The following is a 15,358-nucleotide window of genomic DNA, read 5'->3' on the forward strand; positions in this document are numbered from 1 at the left end:
TAAGGAAAGCTAGCTTCTTGATCATTTTTAATACATTTAGTTGGTGTTAACATTTATGCCGTAACATTTTATTTTTGCAGCTTCAAGCACACTTAATCCCTGGCCTAAACCTGAAAGCCCTTGGCTTGTTTCCTCAATCTTCACCTGTGCTGCCCCCACCTTCTGTACCTCCTGCTTCTTATACTCCATTTGGGGTAAGTTTATTTAAGTGATGCCCAATATTTTGTACCATGAATACTGTTTTCATAGAAGGCTATTGCGTAATGATTTAAACAAAGTGAAAGCTGTTTTCAGATGTAACTGAGTCTTCATTACAGCTCACTGGGACAGTTCTGGTGATTTGAGCCCTTATTTTTTGTTTTTGTGAAAAAGATAGTACTTGCCCATTTGCCATAATATTTTCACTCTTTGAAGGTAAGTTTACCATATAGTTGAAAAAAAAATGCTTCAGTGACCAATTTTAAAGAACTGTTAGAACTTTAATGCCTATAATGTTCATAGTTGTTGCACCTTTGAGATGATTTAATAGTTCTTCACACTCACTCCCTGAGCTGCTATTGTCACTTCTCATTGTTACTTTATAGAGCATTTTTGGTGTATAGCTATCAAGGGAGTATGAAAAAAAGTAGTCATTGAGCAAGTCATTTGAATGGAGAGGAATTGAAAAACCAGAATTCAGAATTGAAATTTTTTGGTATTTATGTGTGATGCTTTGAAATGTCAGTGCACTTCATGTCCTTTTCTGTGATGGCATTCGACCCAGAGGATTATTAGCACCAGTACAAAGAATTCTGCAGTTGATTGCTGGGAAATTTCATGCCTAGTTTGCCAGGTACAACACAGGAGGAGGCCCCTCGGCCCGTCATGCCTGTGCCGGCTCTTTGAAAGAGCTAACCAATTAGTCCCATTCCCCTGGTCTTTCCCCATAGCCCTGTAAATTTTTTTCTCTTCAAGTATTTATGTAGTTCCTTTTTGAAAGTTACTATTGAATCTGTTTCCACCACCCATTCAGGCTGTGCATTCCAGATAATTACAACTTGCTGTGTTTAAAAAAAAATTTTCACTCATGCGGCTCTGGCTTTTTTGCTGATCACTACCTTAAATCTGTGTCCTCTGGTTACTGACCTTTCTGCCACTGGAAACAGTTTCTCCTTATTTACTCTATCAAAACCTTTCATGAACACTTCTATCAAATCTCCCCTTAGCTTTCTCTGTTCTAAAGAGAAAAACCCGAACTTCTCCAATCACTTCAAATAACTGAAGTCCCATATCCCTGGTACCGTTCTAGTAAATCTCTTCTGCACCCTCTCTAAGGCCTTGACATCCTTTCTAAAGTGTGGCGTCCAGAATTAAACACACTACTCCAGCTGAGGCCAAACCAGTATTATAAAAAAGTTTAGCGTAACTTCCTTGCTTTTATGCTCTCTGCCTCTATTAATAAGGTCCAGGATCCCATACGCGTTTTTAACAGCCTTCTCGACTTGTCCTGCCACCTTCAAAGATTTGTGTATGCCCACCTCCCAGGTCTGTTCCTGCATCCCCTTTAAAATTGTACCATTTAGTTTATATTCTTCCTACCAAACTGCATTACTTGACACTTCTCTGCATTAAATTTCATCTGCCATGTGTCTGCCCATTTCACCAGTCTGTCTATGACCTCCTGAAGTCTGTAACTATCCTCCACATTGTTTACTACATTTCCAAGTTTTGTATCATCTGCAAACTTTGAAATTATACCCTGCATACCCAAGCCCAGGTCATTAATATTTATCAAAAAGACCAGTGGTCCTAATACCACAGGGTACCTAATTCCCCTGGGAGAACACCACTGTATACTTCCCTCCAGTCTGAAAACAACTGTTCACCACTACTTTCTGCTTTCTGTCCCCTAGCCAATTTGTATCCACGCTGCCACTGTCCCTTTAATTCTGTGGGCTTGAATTTTGTTAACAGTTCTATTATGTGGTACTTTATCATGCCTTTTGAAAGTCCATATACACATCAACCGCACTTACCTCTTCAACACTCTCCGTTACTTCATCAAAGAACTCAATCAAGTTAATCAAACACAATTTTCCTTTAACAAATCCATGCTGATTTTCATTTATTAGCCCATACTTTTCCAAGTGCCAGTTAATTTTGTCCTGGATTATTGTCTCTAATTGTTTCCCCACCATCGACATTAAGCTGACTGGCCTATATTTGCCCTCTCCCCTTTTTCTGAACAGGGGTGTGACATTTGTAATCCTCCAATCCTTTGGTACCGTCCCCATAATCTAAGGATTGGAAGATTGTGGCTAGAGCCTCTGCAATTTCCACCCCTATTTCCCTTAGTAATCTAGGATGCATCCCATCTGGACCGGGTGTCTCTTCTACCTTTTTATCTATTTTTATCCTAGCCAATATTGCTACTTCCTCCTTTACTGTTACAATGGCAGCATCCTCTTTAGTAAAGACGGATGCGAAGTATTCATTTAGTACCTCAGCCATACCCTATGCCTCCACAAGAAGATCTCTCTTTTTGTCCCTAATTGGTCCCACCCTTCCTCTGACTACCCTTTTACTATTTATATGTTTATAAAAGACTTTTGGATTCCCTTTTATGTTGGCCACTAATCTATTCTCATACTCTCTGCCCAGCTTATTCCCTTTTTTAAATCTCTCCTGTACGTTCTGATTTTCTACTGTATTATGACCTTAAGTTTGTCATAAGCCTCCTTTTTTTTTGTTTCATTTTAATCTCCTATATATCTTTAGTCATCCAGAGAGCTCTAGCATTGGATGCCCTTCCTTTCCCCCTCGTAAGGATGTGTCTACTCTGTACCTGAACCAACTCCTTCTTGAAGGCCTCCCGTTGTTCAATTACTGTTTTGCCTACCAATTTTTGATTCCAATCCACCTGGACAAGATCCCTTTTTAAATCACTGAAATTAGCCCTCCTCCAGTTAAGTATTTTTACGCTGGATTGTTCCTTGTCTTTTTCCAAAACTATTCTAAACCTAATATTATGATCAATGTTCCCCAAATGCTCCCCCACTGAAATATGCTCCACCTGCCCCACTTCATTCCCCAGAACTGGATCCAGTACCGTTTCCTTCCTAGTTGGGCTGGAAACACACTCTTCCAAAAGGTTCTCTTATACACGTTTCAGGAACTCCTCCCCTTCTTTGCCCTTTACACTGTTACTGTCCCAGTCTGTATTGGGATAATTGAAGTCCCCCCATTATCACTTCTCTGGTTCTTGCATCTTTCTGTAATTTGCTGCTTCCTGCTATTTGGTGGCCTATAGGCTCATACTTGTTTGAAACCAAGGATGAATATTCAAGTCATCAAATGACAAGAGGTGAGTCATGAGTGTCATTTTTTTTATAGGAATTGTAGTCATCTGAAGATTGCATATCTGATTCGATCAAGGTAGATAATAGTTTTATGTGAGACACATGTTTTACATGTACAATTGAAAGAGCATGTTTTTACTAGTTTTTATATGTTTATTTCCCAATGAATTGTCTGGAGAAATAGATCCAAACTGCTAAATTCTGTTAATCCTTTTTAATGTACATGTATGACCGAATCATTTTCTAATATCATGAATATTGCTTAGGAGCAAGAAACTGCTTGTTAGTGAATATTACAACTATAGTTTTGCTTGCTGCTGTTGAATAGAGATAGATATTACATAGTCAATTACTCAAAGTACTTCAGGCAATAAAATACTTTTGAAGTTCAGTGACTGTTTTGTAGGTATATGAGGCAGCAATCTGTGCCAGCAAATTCCCACAACCAGCAATGGGATGAATGGGCAGCTAATCTGCATTTTGTGAATCATGGACAGGGCATCGTTAACTGGCAGCATTGAGGATAAGAAGGAAGAGGAACACATTTTTGGAATAAATTTTACTCTAGGGTTATTTTCTAAAGATGACTTCAGCTGAACCATGGAGAAATTTTTTAAAAATAGATGGGTCTTCTAAAGCAGTATTCTAGGATAACCTACTTAATGGATAAGTGGACTGCTTATCAGAGATCCAGTCTTGAATGATCCACAGTTTCCTCCGGTTAAACATTGGGAAGATAGTGATCAAAAGCAGGAACCCAGACTGATTTTTCTTTCCCCAACATAATAGTGCTGAGGTCAATTGTAGCATTCCTACCATTGCAAGGCTTAATTCAGCTAACAAACTCGGGGAATTGAACCTAGTACCTCCCTAACCAAATAACTCAACTAATTTGTGAAAAATGTAACTTTTTGAATTTGTTTAAAATCTTATTTTGAACTTCTGAAATTTCAGTTTCTGAGGACAAAAATGTCAGTATTTTTAAAAAAAGCATTTTTAATGATTGGTACTGTAAGGTGAAAGTTTACGTAGCAAAATTGAATTGGAAATGTTGATATACTGGTTTGCAATGGGGAACGGTTGACCAGAATTCAGAACTGCAGGAAGTAAGGTTTGCAGATAGACTAAGAATTTTAATAAAATACATCTCCCATGTGTTGCACACACAGAATCGAGACTGTGTAATCTTCAGATGATGCTGGGATAGAGGACAGGAGATAATTGGACTATGTTGTGCAAATGTAATATAGTCTCCCATTTTGGGGACCTGTGTTCTGTCCTTTTTTAAATTTATATACTATTCTGAATTTATATTTAGTTAAATTCAAAACTTGCAGCCATTTGGGAAGTAGAGTTTGATGAAGCATAGAGTTTCTCCAATGCAGGCTGAGGAGCTGGGAGATGCAAAACTGGGGTGTTGCAGGACTACCACTTTCAGGAGAGTGTAATTGCTATGTGACAAGTTTACATAGGCCACTTCCACTATAAATGTGGATATAGGAATTTATAATAAGGTTAAAATTTGGCACAAACGTGTGACAAGCATAACAGGAAATATGTTTTTTTATGTTCTTGGAAAAAAAATGATAGATATAAGCAATGCCATTGATAACCCAGCACCAGTCCAAACAACACCCATTAAGATTAATAAAATAATAGAAAATGCTAGAAACACTCAGCAGGTCTACTAACATCTGTGCAGGGAACAGAAAAATTCAAGTTTCAAGTGTAAACCCTAAACTTGTTTCTGTCAGTCAACCAACTTTCAATCCATGTTGTTACAGTTCCTCATACACAATGTGCTATGGTTTTCATAACTAGCCTCCTGTGAGACACCTTATCCATTTACGATGCATCTACTACATTCCTTTTATCCAATTCCAGAATTAGTCATGCCTCTAGCCAAGCTGTTCCAATACAGCAACAACACTGGCGTCTACCCGATAAAGTGGAAAATTGCCCAGGTATGTCCTGTCCATAAAAAGCAGGACAATCCAATCCAGCCAGTTATCGCCTCATCAGTCTACTCTCAATCATCAGCAAAGTGATAAAAGGTGTCATCGACAGCGTTTTAAAGCGGCACTTACTCACCAATAACTTGCTCATCGATGCTCAGTTTGAGTTCCACCAGGACCCTCAGATAATGAAGCAATCTGTGCAGCAAGACCTGGACAACATCCAGGCTTGGGCTGATAAGTGGCAAGTAACATTTGTGCCAGGCAATGACCATCACGGACGAGAGAGTCTAACCACCTCCCCTTGACATTCAACAGCATTACTGTCACTGAATCCCCCACCCCCACCATCACCAACCTAGGGGTCACCATTTACCAGAAACATAACTGGACTAGCCACATAAATACTGTGGCTACGAGAGCAGGTCAGAGGCTGGGTATTCTGCGGCGAGTGACTCACCTCCTGACTCCCCAAAGCCTTTCCACCATCTACAAAGTACAAGTCAGGGGTGTGATGGAATGCTCTCCACTTGCCTGGATGAGTGCAGCTCCAACAACACTCGAAGCTCGACACCATCCAGGACAAAGCAGCCCACTTGATTGGCACCCCATCCATCACCTTGAACATTCACTCCCTTCACCACTGGTGCACCGTGGCTGCAGTATGTACCATCCACAGGATGCACTGCAGCAACTTGCCAAGGCTTCTCCGACATCACCTCCCAAACCCGCGACCTCTACTACCTAGAAGGACAAGGGCTGCAGGTACATGGGAACAACACCACCTGCATGTTCCCCTCCAAGTCACACATCATCCTGACTTGGAAATATATCGCCGTTCCTTCATTGTTGCTGAGTCAAAATCCTGGAACCCCCTACCTAACAGCACTGTGGGAGTACCTTCACCACACGGACTGCATTGGTTCAAGAAGGCGGCTCACCACCACCTTCTCAAGGGTAATTGGGGATGAGCAATAAATGCTGGCCTTGCCAGTGATGCCCACGTCCCATGAATGAATTTTTTTTTAAATTGGTCACTTAAAAATACTCTTAAATTTATATTTACCTTTAATAAATTCATGTTGGCTGTACTTGATTATTCCATGCAGCTCTAAATGTGCACCAATTTTACCTCAAATTACAGATTCCAAGGGCATGATTTTATCGGGGAGCCGGGAAGGGGGCGGGGATGTGGAATTTCTGACAGGAAACCCGGAAGTATGCGTTTCCTGGACGTCCTTACGATTTTGATGTAAGGACGTCTTTTATTTTTTTTGACCATTTCCTGCCCGACAGGCTGGCCTCAGTCGGATGGGAGAAGAGGATGCGAGCAAGTAAGTCTTAGATTGATGGGAGGGGAGGTCGGGGGTCGGAGATGCTGGGTGATTGTGGGGGGGGGGGGGGGGGTCGCTGCAGGTAGGTTTGTTGGGCCTAGGGCAAGCACTCCTCCTCCGGGCCCACAAGCTGTGCTATAAAGGCAATTACCTGCTGTTTCGCATCTTCTCCTCCTCGCGTGGTGTGAAGTAGAAGGCCCGGGAATTCCGGCCCCCGGTGTTAAAAACAAAACATCTGTTTAAAATGGAGGCCCACAGCCTCCTTGAAAGCTTTCAGTGACCGACCCGCTTCCTAAGAGCGGGTTGGTCGCCCGCCCCTTGTCCCGCCTCCGTTAAAACTGGAAATGGACGGGTTTTAGATTTTTTAAGTCTTTACTGCCTGCGCCCCCCGGCGCGCCCCCCCCCCCCCCCCCCCCCCCCCCCCCCCAAACCAACCCACCCGATTTTCCAAGTTAAAATCAGGCCCCAAGAGTTTTCTCGTAACTGACATTAAACCAACTGGACTATAGTTACCTGGTTTACCCTTCTCTCACTTCTTGAACTGTAGTGTTTCATTGGCTACTCTCTGGTCTCGCAACACAATTTGCATATTTAATGAGGATTGAAAAATTGTGTTCAGAGCCTCTGCTGTTACTTTTGACTCCCTTCAACAGCCTAGTGTGCGTACCATCAAGACCCAGTGACTAGGTTCTGATTTTATTTCAGAACCAATTTCTTTTCCAGTTATCTCTGACAATTATTCCATATCCTCCTGTATACATAGTATACATCTCACTCCCACATCATTTGTAAAAACTAACCAAATATTTTAAGTCATACGTTCAATCTCCATCTCTCGATCTCTGAGAAGCTGTACCTTCTCTATTCTTTTACTTTTCAGTTCAGGTGAAGGCCTTTCCTTTGGTTCAACCTTCCCTTGTTACAGTGTCCCAGGAATGTGAATCACACCTTCCTGCACCTATATGTTGACTGGCCTACTCTTCTGCCTCTAACTTGTCTAGTGCAGGGGAAGCAATCTGGAGATTACCATTAAGATCTTGTTTATCAATCTAATGCCTAGTGTTTTAAAACTCCCTGTGTAAGACATCAAACATGCTTTTATCTCTGCCATTGATTCTAATCTGGACTACAACTTTTGGTTGATCTTGCTCCCATCTCAAGAAATGTTTCCATCTGTTCCATGGTGCCCTTCACCATGGCACCAGGCAGGCAACCTACTATTCAGGACTCCCAGTCATGATTGCAAAAACAAGTTTATTGCTCTGACTATAGAATCTCTTGCCACTTTCCTATTCCTGTGGTCCACTTGCTTTTCACTGGCCCTTTAACTCCAGGTAGTCCCCTGTTCCACAGTGCTGTGATTTTGCTAAGGACCACCCTCCTCTGAATTGCTATCTTCCTCACAGTTGTCCAACCCTATAACTTTTGAACAGTTCCAGTAACTCTGGTTTCCTGAACCTGTGACTCGTGCCTTTCCTCTGCTGCCTTGGGGAAGGTCACCTGCTTCTCTTATGGTACACCAGCCCTTCATCCTGAACTGTCCAGCACTGCCTCTTGGGTGACCACATTCTGGAGTGACATTCCAGAAACCCTTCATTCTCTACTGCGTAGTGTGATCAATGGCTTCCAAAGTGCACGGGTCCTCTGTTACTGTGTCAGTTTTCCAATGCTTAGGGTACCCCTAACTATGCACACGATTCATGATGGCCCACTTATCGCAATCCACACACATCATAAGAGTTCATTGCACTGCCATCCCTCTGTTTAACTGGCCAACTTAAAAATCTGGATAATGATGGCCTGAACACTCTCTAGTATCAAACTTCACTTACTTGTTCTGTAGTCGCCGTATCTCTCGTGCTTGAGATCTTTTGCTGGGAACCACCTTTCTTTAAATACTCTCTTTTAACTTGCATGAGTTTTGCTCCTACAAGCCTCTCCCTTTGCTGGTTTACTTGAGCAGTTTCACAATCTTTAATATTAACTTGTTTAGCTCTATTAACCCAGCAGCCACTTTGCTGCAGGTGTAAATTACAGGTAACTGAAGATTATCAGGAGCCGAGCGTTGAGGTGGTATCAATATTCTAGTAGTTTGTGCACGCTTCAGGTTCTCTTATGCAGGGCCAAACTAGTTAGCTGATCCTTTGATGTAAGTACATATTTGGTTATATTATAGCTGTTTGTGGTCTTCCCTGACCATGCTTCTCTGATTAGTTTTAAGGGAGCACACAGTCGGAATCCATATAGTAGCTCAAATGGTGGAGACCATGTAGATTCTTGGGGCACCTGCTTAAAACTTGGAAATATAGCAATGTTTAGTCCTAGTGCTTGGAGTTCGCCTCAACATGCTTGTGGCAAGAGAGTCAGTGTGCCATAACCCATTCTGTAGCCCATTAATCTGATGAGGATGTGTTGTGGTCCCCCAATTTATTTGTACATTGGTGTGTATTAACACACTGTATAAAATTCCACTGTGTCTTTAGAGATAGTGTTGTAGCAGTCTGACTTTTGTACATTTTACCCGCCCCCCACCCCCCCCGATGTCCTGCAAGAGGTAAATAATGGGCTACCTTTAGTAAATCTTTTTCAGTACACTTGCTGTACCATTATCTGAATTATTCTGGTTCAGTCCCTCATCAGGTTTGGATTTGTAATGTTGGACCAAATGTCCATCCTCCTAATTGTATCATCACATCGATTCAGGCTGTGGGGTCCTGATGTTCCAGGTAGTGAGGTCGCACTCCCTCTAATGCAGGGTCAGTCTTCTGAACCACTGCTAATTTTTGACGATCTATGCTACCCAAGTACCCCTGGTTGATTTGCTTCACGTGCATACTTGGGCTCCTTCGCATACTCTTATGTGGTTTGGTACCACTAATAGCAGGAGCCTGCACCCTACGACCTGGGTGTTGAGTGTCATGTGAGCTGAGCTCAGCAGTACTACAGCTATTTTTGGTCTGGTTCGGTTCCACAAACTTTTGCCCAATTTTAAGTCACTAGTGAAGCTTTTTACCCCTTAGCTAAATTAGTTGTAACATTCCCATTGTTTAAATCATTTCCCAGCAAGCCGTCAAACAGTACCAGTGTAGACGATCCTATTTCTTTTACACTTGACCACAAGTTGTATTCCAGCTGAACCTTGGCCAGTGGTACATTGACTCAGTGGCACTATGAATGTGGTCTGAAGGTACCCTGTAAGTATTGATCATCCTACACTAAGTGTGGTTCTACTAAAGATCGGATACTCTGTATCTCTTGATACTTTGGGTCTCTGGCCTATCATTTAATAGGACTGGGCATAGGAATGCTTGTATATTCCTTGCTTCTGGTTCCACATAGAAACATTAAAAAATAGGAGCAAGAGTAGGCCATTCGGCCCTTCGGGCCTGCTCTGCCATTCAAAATGATCATGGCTGATCGTCTAACTCAGTACCCTGTTCCTGCTCTTTCCCCTGATCCCTTTAGCATTAAGAAATATATCTCTCCTTCTTGAATACATCTAATGACTCTGCCTCCACTGCCTTCTGTGGCAGAGAATTCCACAGGTTCACCACCCTCTGAGTGAATAAATTTCTCCTCATCTCGGTTCTAAATGGCATTCCCCATATCCTGAGACTGTGACCTCTGGTTCTGGACTCCCCAGCCATTGGGAACATCCTCCCTCCATCTAGTCTGTCTAGTCCTGTTAGAATTTTGTGTGTTTCGATGAGATCATCCCTCATTCTTCTAAACTCTCGTGAATATAGGCCTAGTCGACCCAATCTCTCCTCATACTTTAGTCCTGCTATCCCAGGAATCAGTCTGGTATGTTTCTGCTATATTTTTATCTGGTTCCTTTTCATAGCCCACTCTCATATCTTATAGCCAGGCTTGGTCTTCCTAGTTGGTGCTTGGACCAGCAGTTCATGCTGTACATTATTTTGTTAGCACAGTTGAGATGTTTGGTTTACCCCAATGACTTTTGAACTGGTGCACCTCCTAGCTGTTGGGGCTGTGGATTCACACCAGGCTGGGTGTGGCTCCTATTCGATTGCCGGAATCCTGATACTTGTAAGCTCACACAATGGTCTGCTTGTTCTTCTAACTGCTTCAGAGTCTTGCATTCCTTGTCAAGCAACCATATCCTTAAATCATCTGGAACCACTTCCAGAAATGTATCTATGTACATTATAGGCTTCAGCACCAAATCTTTCACATTTTCACTTTTCAGCCATAATTTCCAAATGTCCTATAGTTCAATGATTAATTTTCTAAACCTACTATGTGAAGTTTTCCTCAGTTTCTTATACTTTTGCTTGTATCAATGGATTAAGTCATGAGCATTAAGAATAGCTTGTTTTACAGTTTAATAGTTCAGTGTCCATTGTATTGACATGAGAAAAAGCCACAAGTGAAGGATTTGCTGGGTGCAAGATTCTGGTTTAATTGACTGTTAACTCCTTATGTATTATGTTTAGATTTGAGGTTACAGACACCAAATCAAACTAGACAAAAATACTTCATTTTTCTTAAAGGGTGATGTCCAAATGTTTCTTTACTGACTATATTCCCATGTACAAACTCTTGATTTTGCATGAACAGTTTAAGGGCCCAAGATGTAAAAGCACTCTATGGAAGGTAATTTAACTATTGGCTTAATGCAAGTAAAATCTGCAAATATATAAACCTATTTAAAGCCATTGGTGTGGAAGGTCTCCCTTGCAATCACAAACGTCCTCTCAACAAATTGAGGTCAGTTTATTACTCGTCTTAAGACTCAGTAAATGGTACCCATTTTGAAACTGTTCATAGATTGTCTTATAAGATCCTATAAATGATCCAATGTAATTTTGAGACTAATTTCAACATTTTACCTCTTATACGGACACTGCCATAATCTGAACTCAGTATATGTAAATAATGCAGTACATCAGCATGGGATTGAATTTTGTTTGAAGTGAAACGTCTACCTGGGTCTGGTCTGATAACGACTCCAATTTGTCATCATCAAACATTAGAGGTGAGGTATGTCCAATTCAAGAGCTTATTTGACATGCAGAACAACTAGGGTATTTGATCATCCAAATTGGTTGTCTGTTTGCTTTGTTTCTTTTTAATATCTAATTTCCTGCTATAAAATGCAACATGTACTTTATTTTTGTGTACAAATTACGTAATGTGGTTATACCTTGTATTTCATTTTGGCTGTTAAAGTTTTTGATTATAGTCAATGCGAACATGTAAAATTTCTGTTTTATGTCTTCACTGTTCTTCATTTGGCAACTGCAGGAGAAAGCTGAACTGAAATTCTGAGCGGAAGCTTAAGTTTCTTAAATGCCAATTTTCTTTGTGATTTAGAGCTATCCAAATTTCTGTGATGTGTATGGGGTATCGAGCATTGCTTCAGGGGGCCAGCAACTAGCTGTAAGTGACTATTTTTAGTCTGCTATGCACAGCACCGTTTGCCTGACCTGCTTTCCTGCTGAAGATGTAGTAAAAACAGAACTGAACAGAACTATCTCAGTTTTTTTTTAAAAAAATGCCACTTAAATGGATCTGATTCTGGCATAATAGGCTTATTGAAGTCTAAGTCAAGAAAAAAGACTTGAAGTTCACTTGTCTCTAATGTTTAACCTGCGCAGCCCTGTTTTGGCAATCTAATCTACCTATTTACAGTAGTCACACTAGGATTATCCTAAAACAATTGCCATTTGTTCTGTGAAGTGCTTGTTTGTATTCTCTCCTATGATTCCTATGCAAATCAATTATCCCATCTGGTTTTAGCTAATTGTTTTTGGATGTCAATAAAGAGAGGGGAGAAAAAAATCTAATGGGCTGGATCTTGCTGGAACAGAGCATCTCGAGTGCCCTGTTAGTTAGACTTTTTTCTGCACCCTTCAGCTCAGATTGTTTTTTGCGCTGTAACTTGCTGGAAGTGCAAACTGGTAACAATGTGGCGAGGGCAACGGGGCGTCTGGGACCTTGGTGAACGGTGGGACCAACAGTGTATCTCCTTAACCAATAAGATTTAAAGATTGAGGAAGAGGCAGGAGCGACTGAGAAGGAGGGTGAATTAGAGTCAAATCACTTACAGATGGAGAAATAGAGGGAAAGAAAGATTGGATTCGGAGAGGGAGAAAAAAGACACACCACCGGAAAAGTAAGAAAAAAAAATTAAATTTGACATTTTTAAAATCTGAACAATTTACCACGTGAAGGAATGAGATGCCACGGTTTAAATTGTTCAATTTCTGGGTCAGAGAGTTGATTGACACTGCATTAACAATTATCACATTAAAAGGGTACTTGCGCTCTTAATTAACTTCCTGTGGTGAATTTAATGGGCAATTAATGTGCAAATCCAGCAAGTTCTTAAAAATAACAGGGAAGCTAAGGGCAAGATGCCATTTGTGCGAAGCAAATGGCAGAGTGGTGTAAATCGACCAGCAAGTTCTGGAGATTCACGTATCTCTTAATCCCTTGAATTTACTGGCCGATTTGTACGTTAATAACGTCCTGTGTTGTTAACACGCCGTTATTTTTACAGCAAGATCCAGCCCAATGTAATGGATGAGCCAACAGCAAGATTTTCTTCAAATTTATTTTGAAGATGTGAATGTAGGGGAAAAAATTGAATTATTTCATTCAGGATGTTGATGCCTTTTTAGCTATCATGGGCTGCTACTGCTTTTAAACCACGCAGCTGATGAATCTCCAGATTACTAAGCAGCAATGTACAGAATTGTTCTATGGTTGTATCTTGAGTAATCCAAGGATACACTAGGATGAAATCCTGCAATTGCCTTTGAGAATTCAGCTGAAAATAGCACCTCTTATCAATCACACATGCTAGCTTTCTGATTATAGTTGCCATCTCCTTTGTTTGAAACAGTGCCTTCTGTTCCCATGCCTACCTCAAATGCCAGCTAAATGATTATGCTGACTTGGTAACTCCAGAAAAATTTTAAAAGCTTAAAGTCTAAATTGCTATTTTTTGTTAAACATTGGAGACCATATTATGGAATATTCTTTTAAGAAGAAAATCTTGGTTTCATCCTATAATACCATGATCTATATTGCCATGTCATTTCACTTGATCTGGAGTATGTGACAGCAAAGTGAAAGCAAAGCAGGTGTGATGCTTGAGCATGAGTCAAAAGCACGATCAATAGATCTATCTTCTTCGAAACCTTTTTTTTAAAAAAATGCACTCTTGGGATTTTGGCTGAGAACTCTAAGAATTTTTGAAAAAAAAGCCAACTTTTTAAAGTTTGACAGCAAGAGTGTCTGTTACCAACTCATCACTCTCACTTTTTGAACAGTAACTGATTTTTATTAGAGATAATACATATGCTCTGTAAAACAGCACAACTACTGTATTCAATAAGACTTCTGGATTTTTTTTTATAGAAACATGTAGGATTAACTACTTGCAGAGGTAGCAGCAAAAATGTTTTGAAATGTTTTGGAATGAATTTGCGACATTACAGAAGCTGCTACTAATTCAAATTATTTTGCCAGACACATGCCATCATTGTTCTGTGTGTATCTCCTTTTCTTTTCCCCTTCTCCTTTTTACTAACAAGGATTTTTGCAGAAGGGGTGGAAAAAGGTGAGGTGCTTGAAGGAGGCAAAGGTACCAGAGGAATAGGGGGAGAGATCAAGTTGTGATTTGGTGATGACACAGCCACCATGGCAGTTTAGATAGGACAGTTGGTGGCTTCAGTAAGAGGCAAGGTGTTAGTGAAGTTTCAAAGTTAGGATGTCTATGCAGTCATTCACAGTGAAGAGTTGAATGGCAGGGGTCTTGTTTTAAGTGTAAACAGACATTTTGGAGGGAAGTGCGAAGAGGGTTGGAGGTTTGTTGATCCACTAGTAGAGTCCAGTGGGACGGGCGGTGGCAGGTGGGGTGAGCAAGACTGGAAGGAGATTAGCCCAAAGCAAATGCGCTGGGTGGGAAGGTTGGAGAGAGTTGGGAGTGCTACCCGTAAGGAGGCAGGGACTGGTGCCTCAATGGGGCCTTCGGCAAATGTCAAAAGAGACACAGAGATTAGCTGTGGGCTTATTCAAGGAGGATTCAAGCCTGAAATGGCAGCAGTGGAGTAGGAAAGAAGAGTAGTAGTGATTGGGTTTGCTTAGGGATATAGCACTTCTCATGTAGGAAGACATCTTTGGGTGCTTTACATTGAACAAAAGGGTATTGTGGACATAAAGCATGGGGAAAGGAGGGAATTGTAAGCCCCAGGATAAATTATCGAGGGGAGAGGGAAAACGCATACATTCGAGTTATACAGAAGTGAAATTGGATGCATAGTCCTAATCATTTAAATAGCTGGAAACTGTTTTACATCAGTGCTGTTTTTTTGTGGGGTTTGGGGGAGAGGAAAGAAGCAGCAAACATGAATGAAATGCATCGTTGCATGACAATGCTAATAGCATGGGTGGTGTTTGCATTAAATTGCCTGCTCTAAAAGAATTCAGAAGTAGTGTAAATGTTTAAAATGCATGTAAAATGAGTGGGCTAATTGGGACATGATGAGCATTTTTACCATGTAAGCAATCATTGCAAATTGCAGAACAGTTGCAACAGGAAATTGGAGATCAAGGAATATTGGGTGTTTTATTTTAAACCCATAATGTGTTGCATAAATATCTGGGCTAGATGTCGACTCATGAATAAGCTTCTTTTAAGTTTTTACTGCTTTTTCCTTATTGATTTCCCAAGTTCTTCCTAATCAAACTGCTTTCTCAC

General features: G+C 40.9%; 1 protein-coding gene across 2 annotated transcripts in view; it reads left to right on the forward strand.

Annotated features, from left to right (window-relative positions):
* igf2bp3 (insulin-like growth factor 2 mRNA binding protein 3) overlaps positions 1-15,358 on the forward strand; it is a 142,907-nt gene that overhangs the window by 105,090 nt on the left and 22,459 nt on the right. Inside the window, exons 10-11 of one of the 2 annotated variants that reach the window (XM_068003460.1) lie at positions 81-194; positions 11,965-12,030. In XM_068003460.1, the coding sequence (XP_067859561.1) occupies positions 81-194; positions 11,965-12,030 (180 nt within the window). The remainder of the gene's footprint in view (positions 1-80; positions 195-11,964; positions 12,031-15,358) is intronic. The other variant, XM_068003469.1, reaches the window with a different exon arrangement.

Source organism: Heptranchias perlo, chromosome 2, assembly GCF_035084215.1.
Source record: "Heptranchias perlo isolate sHepPer1 chromosome 2, sHepPer1.hap1, whole genome shotgun sequence".
Lineage (NCBI taxonomy): Eukaryota > Metazoa > Chordata > Chondrichthyes > Hexanchiformes > Hexanchidae > Heptranchias > Heptranchias perlo.